At 49.4% G+C, this 24,607-nt stretch overlaps 1 protein-coding gene across 2 annotated transcripts in view; it reads right to left on the reverse strand.

Moving 5' to 3' along the window:
- Positions 1-329: 329 nt before the first annotated feature.
- Positions 330-24,607, reverse strand: part of LOC138581916 (avidin-related protein 1-like) — a 29,962-nt gene continuing 5,684 nt past the window's right edge. The window contains exons 1-4 of one of the 2 annotated variants that reach the window (XM_069652863.1): positions 23,277-23,415; positions 15,150-15,363; positions 1,017-1,131; positions 330-409 (exon numbers count right to left, since the gene is read on the reverse strand). In XM_069652863.1, coding sequence (XP_069508964.1) covers positions 358-409; positions 1,017-1,131; positions 15,150-15,363; positions 23,277-23,339 — 444 coding nt within the window. In that variant the 5' untranslated portion in view covers positions 23,340-23,415 and the 3' untranslated portion in view covers positions 330-357. Of the gene's footprint in view, positions 410-1,016; positions 1,132-15,149; positions 15,364-23,276; positions 23,416-24,607 lie in introns of those variants that run through there. The other variant, XM_069652862.1, reaches the window with a different exon arrangement.

A 24,607-nucleotide genomic window follows, 5' to 3' on the forward strand; every position in this document is an offset into this window, starting at 1 on the left:
CACCAGAATCAAGGTTAGTGTAGATTTAGTAACTGCATTAGTTTCACATTTAAGTTTCCCCCAAAAGGAAACTGGTGATGACTGTTCGATATTTTACGAAGACTCACTCAAAGTTGTTTAGTGTAGCATAGATTGCCCCAATCCTGTACTCCCACCTCTCTCGTCAAGTAGACGGGACCACTGCACAGTAACTTGTAACTGGTGCACCAATGGCATTCACAATGGTACTGAAAGTGCTCCATTTCTGCACAGACCCTGGGGCAAGCTCTGGCCCCTTTACTAGATACAGCGACACACGTGCATGTCATCCAACAAAGATACCAGGGGAATAAAGTTGCCAAAAGATCTTTATTGGTTTTAATCACAAATCCAGGACTTTGTTACTGGATGGAAGACATCCTCACCAATCCTAGAAGAAAAAAAAGAAAGTTAAGCTGTATTTGTATAGTGTTAAGTATTGAGGAAATAGCTAGAGAATGAACACAACAACTTCAAGGTGGTCCTTAATGTGGATCGCTGGGAGAGTAGCCTCATGTCACCCCCCAAAGATGTAAAATGATGTTCCTCCTTTGGAAAGCCACCTTTCACCCCTTAATCTACGCAGACTAGGTACATTTATGACGAACATGTATTAACAGGGGCCAGTAATACAAACCAGGCCACCCAATTAGGTGTTGAAAGCATTACCCATTACCTCCGAGTTGGTACCAATGGCCTCTATTAAAGAAAAGTGGTAAAAGGCTGTAAAGACCGCATTGGTGGGGGGGGAGGGGTCAGGATTAGGACATGATCCAGAGAACATTAGGTTTTAACACATTTCCTGAAAAGATACCACCCTCTCCCCAGACACATTTAAAAGTGAACACACAACGGTTCAATGTGAATATGAGCAGCATAAAGGGACAAATAAATCCTTCCTATAATTAATTCTCCCAACAGGAAAGCTAAGGCACACACTGTACTGTCCAAGTTACTTGTTGAATATGGAAGCGAGGCAGAGGGAGGTTGGGCGTTACCTTGTAGCTTTCCAGCTTCCTTCTGCAATCACAGGGGACCTCAGGAGCCACACTGTCCTCAGGACTGGAGTTTCCAGCTTGCAAAAGCACTGACCAGCCCAAGCGGTGACCGCACCTGAAAAGCACAAGTAGAGTGCTGTCAAGGCTGCAGACATGACATCTGTTCCTCAAGGCCCCGATCAACCCTGAAGTACTTCCACCCATCTGAGCAGACAGCCCCCAATCTCCCATGGTCAACAGAACCAAGCAAGTTAAGGTACAATCAAACCAGCCCCACCTCAACCTCCTCCCCGACACACCAAAAGAGCCATATCCCACCACACCTCTGCTCATGCTGTGGAGGTACAATTCTACACCAAGGATGGCCAAGCAATCATAAGCCTCTATACCTGCAGTCTAGCAATAGCAAATTGTGGGTTCGAGAGTTCGCCCACCCTGACAATTCTGTCCTCACCCCCCCCCCCTGCCCTCCACAAACACCAATTACTACTGGACCCATCCCCCACCCAATAAGCCTATGATTAATTACCATAAACCAACAATCTAGATAGCACATGCAGTCTCACCTGCCCAGTGACAACCTTAGCCAGTTGCTAATGCACCCATCTGCAGGCAGGCTGTGGCAAATGTATAGGTATAGCCCTCATATACCCAGGATCTGCAGCAACAAAACGACATCCGTGGATGTTAACTGCAACTCCCCTTCCCACATACTGCTGGATGATATGTGAACATGTGTGGGTCATCAGTACACATGTCGAGTAGCCCACAAATGGGCACAGATCAGTTACAGTGGAATCAATTTACATTGCTATTGTCCTAGAGAATATTTGATATACAGGGAGGATCACAAAAGAATGTAAAATAGAAACGAAATCCGCAGGGTCTGAGGCAGGAGCAAACCAGGCTAACATTCTGGGGTTGTGGGCCTTACCAGGTCCATTGCAGGGTCCTGGGCGACTGCAGAACACATGGAATTGGTAGCGCGAGACAAAAGCCAACCCTTGAAGGAAATTACAGCTCCTGCTGAGGTATTCGGGAATGAACGAACAAGGCTGAGACCACCTCATAAATGGACTTGCTCTCAAGTGGCTATTGAAGGCATTATGGCTGAATATGTAGACTAGAGGAGTAAGGTCCAATCCACCATGGATCCCGTTCAAGGTTTTGCGAATACTTCCACATGGTGGTATCTGTCTCCCAATGTTGTGGGCCTCCTCAAGCCCACCTACTCTACCCTGCACACCCCCTCCCACCCAAGGAATCATAAAGCGGACTGAAATACACCAAGCAGGTCGCTTGGCACCACCGACGTATACCCAGCAAGTTTTTCTAGGGGGAGAGTTATGCACTCCCAGCCCTTGAAGGCCTAGCTGTTGCTCACTGCAGCTTCCACCTCCGCTCCACAACTATGGAGCGATGCCTCCACCGTATACCAATTGGTCTTCCTCCAGAGACAGTATTGTCCTCACACTGAAAAAAGGAGGACATTGAAAAAATGAGGGCACTTCCTAATTTCTGTCCGTGCGTTTCCCTAGCTTTGCGACTTTTGGGAGGGAATTGACGCATTACAAAATACTAGCCCATCCCCATCATGCTCTCCTATACCCACCGTTTCGGCGGTTCCTTCGGCTCCTTCAGACTCTTGCCGAGGGGGAATTTGACCACTAAGAGGTTGGAATTTGGATTGCTCAATCCTGTAGAGAGCATGGCAAATTCAGTCCTTGCTAAGCCTCCAGGCTGGCCACATTTCCACAGTCTACTGCCCCTCCATCCCAATCGTCACCACAGGAGCCTGTCAGTCCATTGTGGGATGTGTGTAGTACTAACGATTACACAGCAAGCACAATAGATTGTATAGCACGCCCATTACTGGAATACAGATAGCCAGAAACAGTAAACTTAAACTCCTAGTCCTTTAACTCGCCACACCAGTGCGTTAAATTCGGCAAACCTCAGTACAACCTTCAGCTCAGCTATTTTGCCCCCCACTTCATGTAAACAAGCAACTTTTCGCCCACATTTATGCGTTGGCAGTGAGGCAGAAATATACAATTGCATCACCCTTGACCAGGACAAGTATTAGCACCATGTACCAGCACACAGTGTCAGCCAGGGAAAAGGAGTGACTATGACAGAAGAGAACACATTGGCTCCAACAATATGCAACATTTAAGATCTCCTGTTTGAAATTCCTTTGAAATCAATAGAGCTACCTGAGCAGAAAGAACTCGCAGCCCCAATCCCACAACCCAGAGAAGTTCTCTGGTATGAATCCGTCTCTATGAAGTACCCAGATTACCTCCACTTACTGCAGGCATTTAATCAATTGCAGCCCAAGTTACCAAGGTTCGGAACACCCTAGCACCATGGTTAGCATGGAGTATGATCATTGCTGCCATATCAAGGAATGCCAGTCTAAGAGTAAGGAAGCTCGAGGGGTGACACAACAGAAGTTGTACTTTTGGTTCATGGCAGCAATAAACTCATTTGAGAAAAGGATACTGAAAAGTATTAAGACAAGAAGAAATGTGTCTGCCATCCCCCACACAATAACAGTTATTCTATTTGAGCGCAGACCTAGCTTTGAGAAGCAACGGAGCACTTTTTGTATACAACAGTACAGATATACAACGGGGTGGGAAACGGGTATGCAGTAGGGGGCACAGATGTACTGCGTGCGGGTGGCATCTAGCGAGTCAAGTGGCACAGGTGTTGAGGTGGAGCAGTTTCTGAATTTTAGGAGCGTGGGGGAGGTTCCACAGTCTTTGTGCGTAGGCAGAGAAAGCTGGTTTTCTGGTCCTTTCCTTTTTGCAGCAACAGATTTCAAGACTGCATGTGTCCTGGCTTCTGGTGGTGTACTCTCCACCAGAGATGCTGCATTTCTCCTCAAGGTAGCTGGGTGACGGCGACTGCCTTATAGATGATGCAGCAAGTGATTTGTGCAGGTCAACAAGGGTTGGGGTGATGTCATATCTACATAGACCCGTGATCAGCGTGCAACCGTGTGGGACACTTCAGGGGCACATGGGAGGACAACAAGAGGCCTTTGAGAGTGCATTCAGGGTTTTTTTTTTTTATTTTTAAATGCAAGCTCATGGGCTGTGGTCAGCACCATGTGGCTCCATTTACTTCTGGAGTGACTTGCTTTCTTGTTAAGACCCCTTAAAAAAAAGATGAAAAATAAGAAAAGGAGTGCGACAAGTCCAACTTTCAGCACTGACCCTAAATAAGAAAGATTAGGAATACCAAATAATGTTTCTTTCTGGAATTCTATACGATAATTGTTACTCATTAAAGGTTTATTTGAGGCACACTTCAGGGGGTGAGTCACTGATTTAGTCTGTTCTTAAATGCCTCAACTCAGCCTTTCATCCTTCGGAGGTCGATAAATGAGTACCAACACAGGTTGGGTGATATTGGGTGTATATTTTTTCTATATAAAGCACTTAAGCGTAAGTGTTATTATATAACACATCATTATCATTTAGTCATGAAGTCTGCTTGCATTCACAGTAATTTGGTAAGGGCCTATACACACTGATCTTAACGATACATATGGTGATCCATTCTTGTATGAAAATGTACATCACATTATAGTGATATCATAACCATATTTTTTGTAGTGTACAATATGTGATAGCACTTCCTGTTTTGTCAATGGGTGAAAGGTCACGTTCCTTCGCTTCGCAATATCACTTCAGGGTGGGGTCAAATGACATCACTTCCTGTGATGTCACCAGGGGTCAAGGATCATGTGATGTCACTTCCGCTACCCCTGGCATTTTGGTGACATGACGTCCCCGAGTGCATTGCCCCCATCCAGGTGCGATACGACAGTGCTTGGTGGATCTAGAGCAGTCATGGGGAGGAAGGACTCATACCAAGCTGTCTGAGATTCCTTAGCCATGTGCGTCTTGAAGGAGAAGCATTTGTCAATGTGAAACCTGAGGGACTTGGCGCTGGAGGCAAGCTCGGTTGTGAAGTCCTCAAGAGTTCATGGTTGATAGCCAGTTCTATGTCTGGGTGCTCGGTGTTGGTGAGTAGGAATTCGGTTTTGAGCTTCAAGTATGCACTGGACATACAAGATTGTAGGTTTTGCGCCTATGGATGTCCCTGATGTATAGATGTGCTGTTGGCATATTTGTGGATGTGTGTGGCTAGGGGGGCTCCCAGCAGCTCTATGTATAGATTGAAGATGGGGAGTGGATGGAACCCTGCAGGACTCACAGCTGGTAGCATTGGGGAACAAACTGCTGATACCCATGCGCAGAGGTAGGGTGTCTAAGTGCTGGTGGTCCACTGTATCAAAAGCACTGGCACGGAGGTCGAATAGAACCAGGAGGCAGGGGTGGACATCATAAAGGATGTTGAGAGCTTCAACCACCTGTATGTTAATTGTCCCTGTGCTGCATCTGGGCCTGAACCCAGGTTGGTGGAGATTGTTGGTGTCGATGTTTTGCTGCAGTTGAGCAGCTACCACTTTCTCAAATCGTACCTAGAAGGGACAATGGGTGATGGGGCGATAGTTACGTCGGTCGTTGAGATCCAGGGTGCGTTTCTTCAGTAGAGGGAGGATTTGTCCTGTCGAGGGTCGACAGGAAGGAGCCTTGAGTTAGGGAGCGGTTCATCTACCCAGTTGATCTCCAGGTAGAGAAGGAGAGCCTCTGCATGGAGGGGCTAGAGGATGGATGCTAGGAGGATGTCTGTATACGATGTGGCTTTGAGGGCAGCCACGGTTTCTACCAGGTCCTCTGTTCAGGGTGTGGAGATTACACTAGGAGGGATGCGAGATGGCTCTGTGGATGTAGAGCTGGCGAATCTTGCAGAGTGTTGATTAAGAAGGTGTTGGCAATGGATTTGTCTATGGAGGGGTATGGCAGGGGTGGGTAGCGGGTTGACGCATTGCTTGACCACTTTGAAGAGGGCTCTACTTTGGTTGTTGGCTTCTTATAGGGTGTTCCAATTAGGAGGCCTTGGCTGTGTTGAATTGTTGGCAGGTTGCTCAGAGTCGCTTGAGGAGCACCAGGTCAGATGTGATCCTGGAGCTGTGCCAGGTTTTACCCAGTTTCCTGATGACTCTTTTGCGGAGGTCGAGTTCTTGTGTGTACCACGGTGCTGATGGTTTCAGATGCACATGTTGGTCTATGGAGCTGAAAGAGTGGTGTTGAGTTCTTCCAGTAGAGTAGCAGTTGGTTTTGGGGTGTTCAGTCAATGTAAGCTGGACTTAACAAGGTCTTCAACCAGGAGGTTCTTCAAGGACCTGGAGGTTTGTCTGTGGTGTTGTACAGATGTCAAACTGCACAGCTAGGTGGTCAGACCAGTCAAGCAGGAGGAGGGAAGACAGTGCAGTGATGATTAGATGGAGAACATTACTTTCACATGTACGGCTGAGGATGTCGACAGTCGCTGGGGGCCTCAAAAGGTTAATACCAGACTCAAGGTGCACAATCTTTGGCCAACCTCAAAAGGCTTAAAAGCAAACCCTATCTGGCTACAATTCAAATACTTCGGGCCCAATTCACAATAGTGTTTTATAATGGTGCAATCCCATAGGAAAGTGTTCTGGAATTGGGCCCTTCATCTGCAGGTATCCAAATAGGGTTACACCACAGAGTGATGCAACGAGCAGTAGAATAAATCATAGGTGCTGCTCCGATTCACCCCCTAACCCCCAAACCCACCCGCCCCCTCACCATCAGTGGCTACATTGATGAGTAGGGATTTCTGCTGCCAGGAGCTGAAACCATTTACACGTGTTTGGATCCAGTGTCAGAATTAGTTAAGTCACTGCTCTACCAGAAGCCCATGTTTGGAAGATAGCACAAAGCAGGAGCCAAATGTACTGTGGGCACAACAGAGGCGCAGGAGTTAACTATGCGAGTGTGACCCAAGCGATTAAACTCTCCTCCACCCCCCACAACAGCCACATGCCTAGGAACCCCACATCCGTGCCTGTACAAGAGGCAGAGGCCTAGAGCCTGAACGATCAAACTGCTGCAGGGCATTGCAGAAAACAGGATTTCTCGAATGTTCCAAGTGCTGACACCTGCTAAATAAGACCATCTGTCCTGGATAGGGCGAGATGAACGCTTCTCGTATGCAAGTCACTGTGCCACGGCAGCTCATGGATCGGGATGCGTTTGTGTGGGGCCACTGCATTGGTGGCAAGTGGAACACTAACGCCTATCCACTCTCCTCACCAGGCTTGCTGTGGTAAACGATTTGGGCCAGCTCCATGCTAGGAGTATCTCCATGCTACGAGTATTGCTGCAGAGTAAGTTATTCGCTTGCTTAATAAATATTTAAGCCAGATGGGTTTCAGATATGTAGGCGAGCACATGCTCGGGGTGTAATTGCTACATGGCATTGTTCTCTAAACAGATGGAACTTGCCCTTTTCACTAAGGCTAGAGTTACAAATTGCGGTCGCTTTTCATGGTTTTAACATGGAGTCGCTTGCCAAAAATTGAAGGAGCAGCGCAAACTAGATACCAAAAAAGACCAAACTATACACCGAAAAACACCCACACTCTGAACAGTGCTGGAAGTTCACGACACATTATTTTAGCTATGTAGCCATCATTGTAGAATTTAATTTGAGGAAGAAAAAAAAATATAATAAACTTCACCATATTTTGCACCAAAATTTGTGGTAACACCAGGTTTAAAAAGAAATTCAAAATATTTCACATTTTAGCTGGAGGGTGCCGTTGACAAACTGTTCTCCAGGACAGGCAGCAGAGGGGATGTTTATTTTATTCTTTCATTTGTAAAGCACCCAAACCCTGAGGCACCAGGGCGCCATTGCGAAACCAGTTACATGATACATGAACCTGTGCAGCGTGCCATGAAGTGCAGGTAACGGAGAAGGCAGGTTTTTAGTGGCATGTGAAGGAGGGGTGCATTATGCAAAAATGCCAGAACACTGAGGAAGGACCGGTTGGAGTTCCAATGGATAACTACAGTCGAGAAGCTCACCCCACCTCTTTTGGCTCTTTTCACTTTGGTAGGGTGAGTCGATGAACATACAGAGACCTAACCAGTCTGATTGATTTCGCTCTCAATTGACTAGGGGAGGCACTGTGGGGCGGTGTTCAAGCTTTTTTTGTGTGCGTTGGAAAATAGGGAGCCAGTGCGCCTTTCTTCTGGCAGCTGAGATTTGGTCTCTTCTGGGGATGTTTATCGCAGCTCGTAGGGCGTTATTTTGTTAGTGTTCTGTTTGGATGTCCAATTTCGCACCGGTGGTAGCTATAGCAATGGTCAGCCAGCTCTCTAGCGTCAAGAACTGTCACGCTGCAATGACGAGTTTGGCTGTGCAAGCTGCAGATGAGGCCACTGCACGCACTCGTTTGGTGAAGGAGAGGGCAGCATCCAGGTGGACGCCCAGTGTTTTTACCGTGGCTGAAGCCATCTATCCTGGAGGTGTATGGAGGGGTGAGTTTCTGCAGCATGGTGGGTAAGCCTGCCAGAAGTATTTCAGTCTTGTCGACGTTCAGATACAGGTAGGTGGTAGCCATCCATAGGAGCCTGAGAGGGGTAGGAAGATGCGGGCGTCATCGGCATAGTTTGTATAAGAGGTGCCAATGTCATTCAGAAGGTCAAATAGGGGTTTGGTGAATATGTTGTGGAGGGGGAGCCTTTGGGCACGCCACAGGATGTGGCTAGGAGTAGCTCAAGCAGTGTCTGAGAAGACTCATGGTTCTCCATTCTAGGAAGGAGGCGAAGAAGAAATGGTGACATAAAGGTCTTGTGGTCTACTAGGTTGAAGGCGGCCAATAGATCTAGTAGGATGGATGTTTGCCCTCCACCTCAAGTTGGATTGTTAAATCCAGTAGAGCCAATTCAGTGCGATGGCCTGGGCGGAAGCCCGATTGGCGCACCCCTAGGATGTGGCTAGATTCAAGGTAGTGCTGGATCTGGTTGTATGCAGCTCTAACCAGGATATTTAACAGGAAGGGTACAGTTGTGATGGGGTGGTAGTTGACGCTGCAGGGTCCAGTGAGGGTTTTTTCAGTAGGAGGCAGACCCAGGATTTCTTAAGGCTAGCTGGGAATCTGTTTGAGGAGAAGGAGGCGTGGATTAATTTAGCGATGAAGGGGACCAGGGCTTCAGAGCAATTCTGGATGCTGGCCAGATGTCTCCCTTGCAATTTGAGGTTTTAAGGTTGAGGATGTTGGCCGTTTCTAGTTCAGAAATTTCCCTAAAGTGGAAGGCAGGTGCGGTGAGTACTTTGGCGAGTAGTGTTGGGGTGGTTTTGAACCACCATTTTTTTCTGTAGTGTGCAAATTTTGCATTCTGAATGTTTGTGCACCATGTTTCGTCTTTGGAATTAGGGGTCATGACTGGCGTCTCAAGTTGAGGATTTTGAACAATTCCTGGGAATTGGATTAATTTGAGAGTTGTAGATTTGACCTTTGGCAGCCGTAATGGCTTGTTTATTTGTTTGCCATCTTGTTAACCGGTTTGGGGGCGATACATGGGGCCTTCCCCCACCCCAGAAGGTTCCACCTGTATCTTCCTAGAGCGCAATGCTTTGAGGTCTGTGGTGAACCATGGATTGAGGTGACATGTTGGTTTGGGCGACCATGTTAAAGAGTGCTGGCATTTAGGTCTAATAGGATAGTTACATCTAGAGATTCTATGCCAAGAGGTGCAAGGGAGAGGTATATAGATTGGCGATTTTTCTGGAGCTCCAGGCTAAGGTAGTTGGTAGGGTGGGCAGGAAGGGGGTTGTTTCTGTGAGGGGAATGAGAATCCAAAGATGAGCTGGTCTGACCAAGGAGAGGGTGTGGAGGTGATGTGACCTGGCTGTTCAGATAAGCTATACAATGAAGGGTTCTGCCCTGGTTGTGGGTGGGAGATCAGCAGTATTTGAATCCAAGGTCTGGAAGGGTTGCATCAGTCGGGTCATCAAGGCCTAGATTGAGATCACCCACTAGTATAGAGGTGGGCTTGATATTGTGGCCAAGATCTTCCTCGAAAGCAGCAGTGGGTCCTGGCTGGCGGTGGAGAATATGTAGGGTAATGGAGTCTGTGAGGGGTAGGAGGGGGGGGGGAGAATAGTGGCCAGTTTGATGGCAAGGAGCTCAGTCACCTTCTGTGGAGTGAATGCAGGGTCCGATTTGAAGGGAATCCCTATAGATGAGGGCAACGCCTCCACCTCGGGAGGGTATCGGGTAATAATAATCGCCACATATATGGTCGCCGTAAATATCGCCGGGAAAATGTTGTGGCGATATTTGGGTGACCATATATATGGCGACAGGGGCAATTTATTTTTAAAAACAAAAAAAAAAATATTTGGTGGTTGTGGGGGTGTCCCACGCATGTTCCATGCAATAATGTCACCACAAAAAAAATGACCATTCGGCGATATTTTTTGTATGGCAATATTTTTATGGCGACATTACTACATGGAACCCTCTGGATTGTCACACCCAAGGATGGTGAAACCCTTGGCAAGTGCAAGAGAGCAGGGCCAGAGGCCTGGTGGAGCCATGTTCTGTGATGGCAGGTAGGTCTTGATTGATGGTCACGTCATTGATGTCCAGGGCCTCTAGGCATATAGGCCACAGAGCAGGGGAAATTGTTGGCGTTTTTTACAGGGAAGGTGTTGATAGTGTTCAGGAGCTTGATGTTGGAGGGTGCTTTGGTTGTGGTGCTCGGTTCTAGCTCTGGTAGCATCTTGCCGGTAGTGTAGCGACATATGGCTGTAGAGGGTAATGGGCAGTTTTTTCTGGGGTTTGAGGATGAAGTGGGGTGACAGATTGAGTATGGGCCTTCCCTCAAGTGATTTCTCCTTCAGCTGGTGGTTGGGGGTGTAACTTCAGGTGGTCCTAGAGTATAGCCTAGTATTTCTTTCTACGATTGGGTCTGGGGCGTCAATTTGATTTGGAGTGCGTGCAGTGATGGGTGGGCTGGGATGGACAACTAGGGGTGTTGAAAGGGGAGGAGACACTCCCGTTATCAGCCCCAATGGGACAAAAAGTAAGAAAATGCCATGTCTGCCTGGTGTCCTTCCCTAGTGTTCCCCTCTCCCTTCCACCCTCTCCTCTCCCTACCTACTCTATGGTGCTCTCTGTCTCTATTTTTCTAACTGCTTCTCTATCGACTATCCTGCCCTCCTCACAGAATCTGGTAGGAAGAATATCCTTGTCTCCAACCCAGTCCTCCCTATCGCCGACACCTATACCATTGCCTCCTCCAAGGAAACTGACTGACATCCTGTCGTATCGCCAGACCTAGGGACCCTACACATGGTCTTTGTGCTCTTTCTCTTAGCCCATTAATGACGGCACCCGGTGGGATGCCCTCCTGGCCTCCTTCCATTCCTCCAAGGTCATCATATATGTTCATTCTAATGGGACCGTCCTGGTCCAAGGCCCTCAGGCCAACCTTCACCTCTTCGATAGATGCTTCCCGTGCCTCAATGTTTTAATCTCCTGCTGTCCCCTCTCCACAGCCTCCTTACCTCCCACTAGGCTACCTTGCCCTCTCATTCTCTCTGCGCCCCTTCGGGTTCCTTCCACACCTCCGCGGGGCGTACCTCTGATCTGTACACCTCCCCAGAAGTCCTTAAAGGATGGCAACCTTCTCCACATAGCCACTCTCTCGCTCAGCTGTCAAACACTCCTCCGACATCTGCCACCTTCTGGAAGAACTTGACCTCGATATCCTCGGTCTCACCGAGACATGGTTCATGGCCAGCTCTGTCACAAGCTTTGACATGCTCCACCCCGGCGGCTACAAGATCCTCTGTGCCCAGGTCCAACCGCTACGGAGGGGGTGTACCCCTGATCTTCCCTGAGTGGATTCCTGCCTCTGTCATCCCTATGCAGGCCTATTCCAATTGAATGCCTCGTCTGCAGGCTCCCCCCCCCCAGCCATTCCTTTACTGTGGCTACTTTCTATCGGCCACCTGGTCAGATTTCCTCCTCCCTCTGAGTGGGCGAACCTCTCCTCGCTCCTGGCCTCGACCACTCAACTCCTCCTTGGAGACTTCAATATCCACCTGGATGCCTCCTGTCCTCCCTCTGGACTCTTTGCCGACCTCTGCAACTCTCACCATTCTCCCCTCTGGCCCGACTCACTCTGCAGGGCACACTCTTTATGTTCGGATCTCCTCAGACCTTCCCTTTCTGTGCCTCTCACCACTCCTCTCTCCTGGAGTGGACACTTTCTCCTTTCCTCCCACCTCACCCCCTCTACCCCACAGGCCAAGCCACTTCCATCACCATCACCCACCTTCTCGGTCATCCGACCCATGAAGCACGTATCAGTTGAGGCTTTCGCCGCCACTCACCCACTCCCGCCCCTTTGGCTGATTCGCACCCCGACACAGCCCTCTCCACTCTGCTCTATCTGATACTCTTGTCCCCGTCATGAGGATCTGCCTGAAGCCCAAAGCCAAGTGCAACTCCTGGTACGACTCAGACCTAGTCACCCTTAAACGCAAGTGCAGGGTGGCCGAGAGGAAATGGTGCGCTTCTTGTACTTCCTCTGACAAACTGCTCCAAAGGCAATACCGGCTCTGTCCTCACCAAGAAGAGCTCATATCCAAGCCTGCGTCTCGGCAGCATCTAATAACTTGCTGAACTCTGGCCAATCCTGCCACAGTGTCTACCTCTCCTGTCCCTTCCCAGGCCCTCTGCACGGTGTTGGCTTCTCATTGTATCTCTAACACTACTCTCCTCATCTCCACTCCCTGCCTATACTCCCTGCTCTTTCTCTGGCCCTTCTGCAGCTACCCCTCCCTCCTTCTCTGCCTTTCTCCTGTTCTCCACAGATGAGGTTTTCAAGACTGAGCTAATCAAAAACAGGTTCACCCCTGTTCATCCAAAACTATCAAGGACCACATGGACACCCTGGCTCCTGCCCTGGCCGACTTCTGCAACCACTCCTTCGCCACTGGAGTCTTCCCATCCCCTGAAGCACTCCCTTGTGCACCCTCTTAAACACTCTGCCGATCCCCCCTGCCCAGCCAACTATCGCCCAATCTCCATCACTCCCTTCCTGGGCAAGCTCCTGGAGAAACTGGCCATTTCCCAGTTTATTCTCCGAACTGAATCTGTTGGTCGTCTTCATGACCATCAGTCTGGCTCAGAGCTGCCAGAAGCACAGAAACCGCTCTCCTGAACATCCATGACATGAAGACCTGCTCTCAAACCTTGCGTCTGTATCTTACCTGATCTCTCTTCTGCCTTTGACACAGTCAACCATTCCACCCTGCTAAAGTGTCTCTGTGATAACCTAGGTATGACCGGTCAGGCCCTGGCGTGGCCGACTACCTCTCCGACCGACCCTCCCAGGTCAAACTTGGTCCTTCCTCTCTGCTATCTTTTTCTCTACCTGTGGTGTCCCCCAGGGATCCAACCTCTCTCCCTGGCTTTTCAATACCTGCCACTCCTTGCCCACTGCATTGCCGCAGTATGCCTGAACTTTCAGTGCTACACGGATGACTCAGCTCATTTTCAGGCTACCTTCGGTCACCTCTTCCACCGTCTCGCATCTCTGACTGTCTGCTACAGGAGTGGTGTGCTGCCAATGACCTCTGCCTTAATGCCAGTAAGGCCAGTAAGACTGAGATTCTCCTCATCGGCACTCCCACTCCCTCCTTTCCTGTAGCTCTCTGGCCAGCCTCTTGGCCTCTTCCTGCTCCCACCTGCAAGGCTAAGAACCAGGGGGGGGGGGGGGGACTCCACACTTTCTCCCCCAGCATCTGACATATCATCCAGAACAGGACTGCAAGACTTGTCCTTGGCCTCATGCCCATGGATTGTATCTCTTCAGGACTGAAGTTTTTGCCCTGGCTCCCAGTGGCTGCGAGGATCAAGTAAAAAAAAAAAAAAACCCCTCTGCATCGTCCACAAGACCTTCTGGAGCCTCAATACCTTCAACTCTTCCTAAATATCTTCGCTCATCCGCCTCCAATCTCTCTTCGGCTGGGGCCTCCCTTTGGAACAGCCTCCCCGCCTCCTAGAAACTTGATGAGAACCATCTTCGGTACCAGAAGCACCTAAAAACCTTTGCTTCTGCTTTCTCTGCCTTGCTGAAGTGCTGGCTGATACTGAGACTGCACGTTGGCCAACCATCTGATCTCGGGCCCAAGCCCTGCCAGTTGCACGCCTGTGCTGCCTTCCTGGCAACCCCTGCACCTGGGGGCTGTTCTGTACCCTACAGTCCCCTAACCAGCACTTACCAGCTGGCCGTTCTTTTATGTTATTATACCATGTACTGCACTATCACCCCCCCCCGCACTTTTCTTTTCCCCCTTCCCTTGCACGATCTGAATGACACCTGGCCTAGTAAGATCGTTGTCTGTCTTCCCTTGGTTCCCCGTCCCTTGCCTCGTCGCGCCTTGAAACACTGTATAGGCGTGTTATAAATGTCATATCATGCAACGCAACCTTGCCTGACCCGCCCATCGGGCTCTGTAGCACATTGGGATATTCCAATTGTGACTTTGTAGTTTTATGGAGGTACTCAAAAATAAGGTGGATATTAATAGCAAGACCGGCAAAACTGCCGCTCTTTCTTTTTTGGATCTTTTTACCATCAGGTTTCTGCCAGAGCTTCTATATGTGCTCCTCAGATGGTAAACACGAGTGTTCCTCTAAGCCAGTGGTCATCAAACTAGGGGGCGGAAGGATGTCCGGGGGATGGGCAGACTATCCAAAAAGTGATTAAGGTGACTGCTTTATATAGAAGAGTTAAAAAAAATGCCCCAGGGAGGTCCAACCCCTAGGTGAAGAGCCCAGAAATAATATTTTCACTGAATGGGGGCTCGGTATGAACAAGTTTGAAGGAAAGCCACCTCTCCCTGCAGAGCTTCCCAGCCCCCACCGCCCCCCAGTGCCCACATACAAGGACTTGACACGGTGACATTTCCACTTAGCAGGAGGCCAAGTGAAGCGATTAAATATGCTTCAACTACTACTGAAATATGCCAGACATGTGAAAATCGACATACAAAGTAGTGCCACTATAAACAAGTACATGATTAATCCATTCCACTGCCACAAGGTTTTCCACATCAGCACTGCATGGAAGACAGCTCCTAATGGCACTGAGACGGATGGATCAGCCCCACCTAGTACACTTCCTTATTCCCCCCCCCATACCAAATACTCACCCCCACTCCAGAGGACAGAGAAAGCCAGGGTGGGCTCTGCGCCGCTGCTCCGGATGCCGGTCACTTTGCCCTCCATGTCCCGGCCTGCAGCACCCTTTGAGACCTCCACAGCCGTCGTGAGGCACCCGTGGATGGAGCGCCCATCCTCGGAGAGCTGGAGGACCGAGCCTAGGCCGTTCTGCCAGGAGCCGGTCACATTACATGTCCCTTTAGCCTGGAGGGGGACAAGTACAACAAAACATCACTATTCACTACTGGGTACCAGTGCCAAAACTCTGCAACCCTGACGCGCAGCCAACAGTTGCGTTGCCGGGGGAGGCTGGGGATGCACTCTGCGCGAGAGGTGACGGTGCCCCTCCCTGTCTCTGCTACTGGTGCAGCATATGCTGCACAAACAGCCCTTCCCATTCTGCTCAGTGTAGACCTGGAGTCATCCCAGTGTTCAAGTTAAGGGGCCCAAAACACAGCCCTTCCATTAGGCCTCTCCACGGTTAATGCTAATAAGTACCTCTATAGTGGGTCCTGCAGCACCAACAGGGATCACAATTCAACACACAAATAAGTGGACCATCAGGACTTTCCAAGCTCCCACTAGGGTAGTAAAGCCCACCTGGCCCTGCCAAGGATCCACTCTTTAGCTGGGGTGCCTGGAGAGGCAGGCTTTGGAGGGGGCTGGAATCCATAGACCAGCAACCATCATCAAAAGAGGAAGAGGCTGAGTAGAGTCATAAGGCAACCAACTGAAATCACCACCATGAGACAATTTCATTTGTTTACGAAAAACCAAAGTACTGCATTTTGTATATAAATAAGAAAAGTGCCAAAGAGTAAAAGAACAGCTGATAGCCCAGGTTAGCAGTTACCAATATTTGAGCCCAGGTTAGCAGTTAACCAATATTTGAGAGTAAACCCGACACTAAAGGAGACTACGCTGAGCTCAACCAGGAGAAGAGCAGGGAGGCAGTGATATTACCTGCCATGACCTCAGAGATTGTCAGAGCGCTCTGGTTTAGTTACTAGGGGTTCCACTTCTATAGCAGTGCTTTTGCTCCACAATGCTAAATGGTTTGGATGATTTACACACGTGCTTTGCCCTTGTTGAAAGTTTTGGAAGGTAAGTTTTGGAGCGCTATACTTACTTGGTCTAACTGTTAAGTGATTAAAAGAAGGTGTTTATTACATAACTATACCAGTATGTCCAGTCCAAGTTATTGGGTGAAACCATTATATTGAGGAACACAACAGTTTTACAAAGCTGGTGGATACAGGTCCCGGATTGGGGAAAAAGATTATTGCCTTCAAAAATCGTTTAACAAATTGGAAAGTTGGAGTGGTTGTCAAATCATATCCACCTAGGAAACAAAGTGGCGAATTTCAAAAGCGAACCCACGTGTGCCGGCCCCTCAGGGCTACCCAAGGTTATGTGCATTGCCCGATTTGCCAAGATTCTTGTCAGAATAAATAAGTCGCCCGTCCTGGCATGCATCAATCCTGAACTAGGAATGCCTGTTCAGGACTGCTCTTGCCGCATGGGTGACTTCAAACGCATACAAGAAATGGCAAAACACTTGTGAACTGAATGAATGCCAATTAAATGGGCCAATTATGAACATGCCAGGTAAATATGTGATTTTATGCATTCATTTATGAAGTGCTGAAAGCTCGCAAGCATCAGGCGCTAACACAAAAGGACTTAGGAAACAGGACAAAAAGACACTGGAGGCATGTTATCGGCCAACAGGACAGGAGGGCGCAGTTAATGAGAGAGTTATCCAAATAAAGCTTTTAGACGCTTCCGAAACGCCAGATCCTGCAGTTCCAAGCACAAGTCCATTGGTAACAGTCCATGCTTGAGCTGCAAGTGTGGAAAAGGCACGGCGGAAACCTCTTTTGTTTCTAGGGAGCATCAGGTATTGGCGGCTACGCAACCGAAGTGATCTTGAGGGGGTATACAGCTGCAGCCGCGCCATTCGAGATATGCAGGAGCATCACTGGTGATGCTTTAGGCTGAGTAGTATGCCCCCCCCCCCTTCACTCTTGTTCCTTGTACCCAGACTATGGAATAATATGACAAGCAGACTTGGGTGTGGAAAACTTATAGGCCGTAGGCTTTTTTCTACCGAAAATAACACCATAACATAACAGAATACATCACACCAGATGCTTTTGGGCACATGGTGTCCAGGGTTGGAGGCGATGCCCAGCCTTCTCCTCAGCAAGTCTTTGTTACCCTTGGGCATCCGACCCCGGACACGTGCCGCTGCCTACGACTTTCTTCTACCGTGTACCGAAGAAAGTACTCAGCGTTCCGGTTCCTCCTCCTTTCTCCTTTCCTTCCTTTTTGCAGGGTGGGTTGGGTGGCAAAATGTTTCCTTATCCCCCTTTTCCAGGCCCTGGAGCTTACCCAAATGAGGTGAGCTCCTTCCTGGTTTGTCCTTCTCTTGGTTTCTGTGGGGTTACACTCCCCTGCTCCTTTGTTGTCCCTTTGGGGGGCTGGGCTTCCCTTGGCCCCCCTGTTGCTTTTCCTTCGCACCTTTCCTTGTTGTGTTGCTTGTTTCCTGGCAGCACCATGGGTGGGGGCGCCGCCTGGCTGCCCCTCCCCTTGCTTTTCACGCCGTTTCGTCCCCCACCCTGCGCCTAACCCCCCAGGCCCTCCATCGTGCCGTACTTTGTAAGGTAGAGGGCCTGGGGCATTGTGGGTCCGCGCGAGGGCCTTGAAGCAACGGCACATTCTGCCAGTGGAGGTTCTTTCTGGCATGGGAGATCGTGCTCCCTCCTTGAGGCGTCACAGATAATGCAGGCGGCTTCATTTTGAAGGATTTGTAGTCTATTTGGAAAGTTGTTAGCCCCCAACAGAAGGGCATTACACCACCAAGCATGGCACGACAATGGCTAAAACCAGAGTATGTTGATTGGGTAGAGACAGGAGGGGTTGCGTGTGCCCGTTCTTCGAACCACTCCGTTGACACGTGTGTCAGAGCCGAGAGAGGCTTCAGCAAATACACCCAGCATCTTAACCCTTCACGAGATGCGAAATGCGATTTCCCTCAACTTGTGGGAGTATTCAGGACCCAATGTGGCCCTCCCCTGTATAGATCCCAAGACTGTCTTGCCACTATTCGGTCAGATCAAGAGCTGGATTATGCTCTACATGTGACCTAATGTAGTCGAGCGCGTCATCGAGTCCTCTCCACTCGGCGCCATCAGGAGCCGAGTGTCTCAGCATAGCTCGTAACTAGGACCCAGTAGTTATTGGAGGTCAGCGGGGTTTCAAGAAAAGAGGACAGAGGGGTTTCATGAAAAAGATAACCGTGTGGGTGACAAACACCCCTTGTGGGATGCCACAGTAAACTGGCTCAGCACCAGAGGAGGCATCGCCCCATTATGACAACATTAAGAGCGAGACGGTCTGGGCATAATAAATACTGCCAACAAATCTTTATAGCGCACTTCATAATATCTGGACTAGAGATGGATTGAAATAGAAGTGTTTTCTTTTTTTTTTTTTTAATATGGTGTATGAAAATCCTTCTGTACAAGCACATTCCACGCCACATAATAAACGCCCGGGTTCTAAAGAGTACTTTAGCGTCTAGTGTCCTGTGCTCAGTTTCCAGACGCTGGAAACACCGCGTGTGTGGGAAAGACGATAACAAACAGGTTTTGTCGCAGGCAGAAAGAAGGTTCACAGACAGAAAATGAATACACAGATGAGGGTGGAGCTAAGTAAAGAGACAAAAATAAGATGCGGTATGACGAGGAAATAAAAAACAAAGGCGGTGTTCAACGGGAGGGATAGTAATACGTACGACCAGTGCCATCTAGTGTTTCCCACCGTATCACCGCAGGCGGACCCTAAATTTGACTGAAAATTCACAAACTCCATGAAAAATTTGCAAATACATAACATGACGCTGGAGCACTCCAAAATCTGTGTTTTCGATGCCCTTTTCTGTTTTTAAACTTACATAATTGTCCAAGCAATTGCTGGTTTATAAGAGAATGGCCACCGTAGCCACTGCGCCCAACTCAGTTAAAAACAGGTTTGCGCACGTGCCCAAAAAGAGCGTGCTGCAATGGAGTACGGTTTTAGCAGAGAACACGCTCTTTACAAGCACGCACTGCCCAAACAGAACCAAACGCGTCGCCACTACTAAACAGACCCGGTGTGCACTCACTGAAATATTGAGGTGCACTAAATCCAGAAGCATACTCCCGAGTGTGTCTAATGCCAAACACTGCACTTACGTCTCAACTTGGTATTAAAGAAGGGCCAAAACCACAAGACCAGCCCATCCTCACAACAGAAAGGAGAGGCTGGGCCATCCCCATTTGGTATCGAATTACAGCTGAAACCGCCTCAACGGGGTTGTATAGAGTAGACAAAACACGTTGCCCCGTGCAGCGCGGGAGACGAAACTACGCCAGGAGGCGGCGGCCTACAGCAACAGCTCTGTTGCGTCAGCGGTGGAAACAACGCCGTGTTACATTGAAGGTATAGGGTTGTACAGATTACTCTGGCGCCTCAGGTGACGTAGACAATCTTTACTGTGTTCGCAAGTTACAGTTAAGTACATTAGGAACAGGTATGTCATACATAAGACGGGAAGAAATATCCACCAGTCCCCCTGTGAAGCATAAGTTGCAAACTTACTTATCCGGAATCGAAGCGTAACATTCTCACAGCCAAAACTCCATTCTCAACATTCCAGGCTCAGACACACACGAGGATATAACCAGAATAGGTAAAACCCAACACATCTCCCCCCTTACATAACAATACAGTATAAGGAAGTGACAGAAGGAACAGTCGCTACTCAATTTATAGACCACAAGACTATCCTTCTAAATACCCATCCAACAAACCGCCACAAGCAAAAAGCTATTCCCCTCCAGATCCTTCACAATAGCTACCAAATGGCCATACCAACACTTGAGCCAACAGTACCATACGGAACTGACTCAAGGGAACCAGCCACCTTCCAGTGCAATACTTACACCGGTTAAACATACCCTACTTCATCATCCGCCAACTGCTAGTTGTGCCAAATCATCAACAGAGTTCTAACCCCACTGACCGCCTAAAGCAACAAATACATCTCCACTGCATGGCACCAACCATAATGTTGGCATCCTCATACCACTAGCTTTGGCACCATACCTGAGCAACCATATGCTCCAATGGGCATCCCAAAACCCACACCAGAATGTGGTACCCTGCCTGAGCAACCCTATGCTCCAATAAGCATCCAAACCACACCACAATTGGTACCATACCTGATCAACCACATGCTCCAGTTCCACACACCCTTTGCACCATCACCCCCACATATTTCACCCCAACAAACCAAATGGACGAATTCAGCATGAAAACATGGTAAAAATTTGCAAGCATAACATTTTGAGACTCATGTGGTGCAACTCAGAGTCCATCTTGGAATGTACCTCTGGAAGAAATGTTAGGTTAATGCACAGTAAACATGACTGAAAATTCCTCTAAATCCAGTAGATCCAAACCAAATCATCAGAACATCAACAAAATGCACATTTTGGCACTACAAAACACCAACCCTCTTGGCATCATACATCACCACCAATATGGCTTCAACACGAACCCTCACTAGAGGCACACTCACGCCAACTCTTTTGGCACACAAGGCGGGAAACTTTCCCACACCAAACATGTCCACTGAATGCCATTTGGACAACTTAATATAGACCAAGCCTCACTGGAAGGTCAATTTGCAACCCAATAGGTTTCCCTCAGCACACTAAAAATGATGGCCCCACACTAATGCACCACATTACTTTCCACCTTGTGCAATTGAGAACAGTTGCCACCACTCAATGACTGGGTCATTAAATTAACATCCCCAAACACAACTGCATTTTCATTTCAAAACAAACATAGGAACAATGCAGTGATACGGTCGTATAGTGGGCACACTGCACTGTTGCAGCAAGATCATTTGTTTCCCTTTGCCAGGCAACAATGATCCGTTCAAAATGAAAACGTTAACCCATGCAAAAAAAAAAAAAAAAAAAGTTATGACCTCCGGGTCACGCCATCGTTCCAACTCATGTTCCTGATCGGATAGTGAAACTGCCCACAAGTAAATCCAAAGCTCATCGTCTGCAATTCGTATTCTCCATCCAGGGCATGTAGCATAAACTCCAACAAAACCCTTTTAGACACCCCCCCTTTGAATTCCTGATAATACGTAGCTGCGCGCTACAGCTAGTTCCGTTAGACACTATCAAGTACGTTGAAACGACACCGGAGGGTCCTTGACTCTAAATTCCATCTCAAAGCCACTGCAGTACATATTGTTCCTGTTGAAGGAATGTTTGGTCCAGTTTTCACCCAAAGCTTGCCATCACCAATACTACACGGAGCCTGCTGACGTCACCATTGCCGAGTTGAGCTCAGACATGAACAGAGCTCCCAGGACCAACCATCACCCGCACCACGGCAGCAGGATACCACCTAAATAGAAGGCCGACCCAGACACTGCACACCATGGTAAAGGCTTCCATAACTTTATTACTGCAGCTCCGGTCGCTTCTCTTGGTTACCGTTCTCAAATGCTGGGTACCATTCACACAACTGTTCCCCCGGCCCCTTAACCACTGCCATTACATTACTCCACTCCCTTCTGATTCGCCAACCTCAGGTGGGCCACTGCTCCCATTTCCTTCATCGGGGGACTCGCTAAGAGGAAGGGATAATACTAAGGGCACAGTGGGAGAGCCGTTAAGAATGAGCAGCGCTAGCTGCCAAACTAACTCTGGGTGTCTCTGCTAACACCAGACATGCAGGGCACAGGGCACGCTCACCTTGGGGCCTTGGGGGTAGGGGGCGGTGGATGCTTCTGAGTCCTCACTGCTTCCTGGTGGGCAACTTCCTTCCCACCCTGGTCTTCTGCTTGCGGTTCAGGTCTTTTCTGTAACTGCTTGGTCCTTTTCAGTTCCTGGTTCCCCTCAGTCACCAAAATCCTCGTCACCAGTGTTAGATTGAAGGTATAGGGTTGTACAGATGGTGACGTAGACAATCTTTACTGGGTTCGTAAGTTACAGGTAAGTACAACAGGGTAGACAAGCATCCACCGGTCCCCCTGTGCCAAGCATAAGTTCCCAACTGACCTTGTCCGGAATCAAAGCATAACATTCTCAACATTCCAGGCGCAGACACACACGCACAAGGAAATAACCAGAATAGGTAAAACCCAATACGCTGCCAGAAGAATCAAGCTTTGGAGATGGAACGAAACGTTACCAGGGTGGCAGAAAACAGTCCAGTAGCAAGGGCGGCAGCGCGCACCAAAAGAAAGTACATTGCTGACTTCTGCTCCGGGTCCTTGCCCAGCCAGTGTCCAAACTGCATAACGTCCTTACCACCAACGGGTCCATTGCAGTGGAGTAACGTTGCTGAAAATGTTGCGGGGGTGGAGACATGACATCTGAAGAAAAGGTGCTCCAGCCAAACGAATGGGGACAAAATGGTATGCCATGAAAGTTGGGGGGGGGGGACCAAACACCCCTGCCCCCCCTAAAATTACACCCATGGTCCATTGGCACCAACGAGGTATGCCAGATGAAGGGCACCTTTACCAATAACCCTCGTTAACACGTAGCCCAGCAGAAAAACAACCCGCCGGCGCTTCAACATTAACAGAAGAGCCACAGCCTGTAAGCGTTCAAGAACGCCGCTCTAACCCAGCCCAGCAGCAGGACACACGGAGAAAGACACCCTGTTTATCCACATCAGTGACCCGGGTTGTGTGCAGACCGTAGCCCCCTCCCCATATTGCAGTTCAGGAATAAGGAGGTGGGGGCAGCATTTTAAGGTAGGCCCTATAGTTATGACACAATTAACTTCTTCTGCCTTTTTCGAACTCAGAGACCTCCCGTTTGGTCTGGGACAGCACTCGAGTGTTAATGGCTGAGAATTCACGGGGGGAGGGGGAACACCCAAAGCGCAAACATTACCTGTACCCCAATCAAGATCAGAAGGGTTGCCGCAAAATAGCCCTTTATAAGGAGCCAGCCGTGCACCACCCTAGGACCGACTCTTTAATTCCTTTAAAAGCTGGGGTTGGGGACGGACACACTGTTCTCACAGCTCACCTCTGCGGGGCCCAGGGCCACCGGGGAGCACAGGAGCAGCGCACACACCGTGAAGGACCACATGATGGCTAGCCCAATAGTTCCACTGCCCGGCCCGAGTCTTCAGCCGAAACACTACAGACTAACGAGACGCGCGGCCCCGGCGAGACTTTCTAGCAGCACCGCTGCGTCCGATTGGGCCCCCAGCCCTCTGAATGACGAGCGAGGCCCGTGCTGTCTGATTGGCTACAGAGATGGGGGAATCAGTCAGAAGTAGTGGCAGCTGGTGGTTAGTTAGGACTTCCTTACCAGAGTATTGGCCAAATCTTCCAGTTTATGCGAAAATACCTTATTTTAAAAATCTCACATGTTGCCATGTTAAGCGTGCCGTGTTCGTAGAGGCTCATTTCAGTGAGCATGCTGGTACACGCAGTCCTGAATTTAAAACAAGCGAAGTCAAACTACAAGACTGCAACCCTGAAAGCCTTTCACTTTCCTCTGTTATCTTCTCTGTTTCCAAATGGCTACCGTTAGACCCGCTTTGAAGAAACCCATCTTTGAGCAGAACAGCCCAGTCTTTCCTCTCTATTGCAAAGTTCCCAAGTGTGCTCGCGGTTTCTTGGAGCTAATGCCCCAGGCCCTGGGCCGTGCAAAGTACGGCCCGATAGAGGGCCTGGGAGGTTAGGCGCGGGGTGGGGGCGAGATGGCATGAAGAAACATGGGGAGGGGCAGCCAGTCACTGCCTCAGCGTTGCCAGGCAACAGCCCCCAACAACAGGCAAGTTGTGAGGGGAAACCTGCAGGGGAGCTGGGGAGGGCCCGGCCCCCAGGAGAATAACAAAGGACAGAGGGGGTATAAGTATGGCCAAAGGACAAGGGAGAAAAACAAACCAGGCAAGACGCTCACCTCTTTCGGGTAGGCGTCTTGGGACCTGGGCAAAGGAGAAGGAAGCGTTTTGGTCGTTTTGCCTCTACAGGCTTTTCAGGATTTCGTTTTCTCCCCCTCTACAGCGGCGCTACAACAGACCCGAGCGGACAGAAGAATACCACAGGACCCGCGTGGAGAAGACTGTTGTCGGGAGCCGGAGCCGCGTGGAGAAGACTGGTGTCGGGTGCCGGAGCTGTGTGGAGAAGAGGGTCACGAGCGGACAGCAGAACACCGCCGGAGCCACAGGGAGAAGACTGTTGTCGGGAGCCGGAGCCGCGGGGAGAAGACTGTTGTCGGGAGCCGGAGCCGCGGGGAGAAGACTGGTGTCGGGAGCCGGAGCCGCGGGGAGAAGAGGGCCACGAGCGGACAGCAGAACACCGCCGGAGCCGCGGGGAGAAGACTGTTGTCAGGAGCCAGAGCTGCGG

This window comes from Ambystoma mexicanum, chromosome 3q, assembly GCF_040938575.1.
Source record: "Ambystoma mexicanum isolate Mex_15411 chromosome 3q, UKY_AmexF1_1, whole genome shotgun sequence".
In the NCBI taxonomy this organism is placed as follows: domain Eukaryota; kingdom Metazoa; phylum Chordata; class Amphibia; order Caudata; family Ambystomatidae; genus Ambystoma; species Ambystoma mexicanum.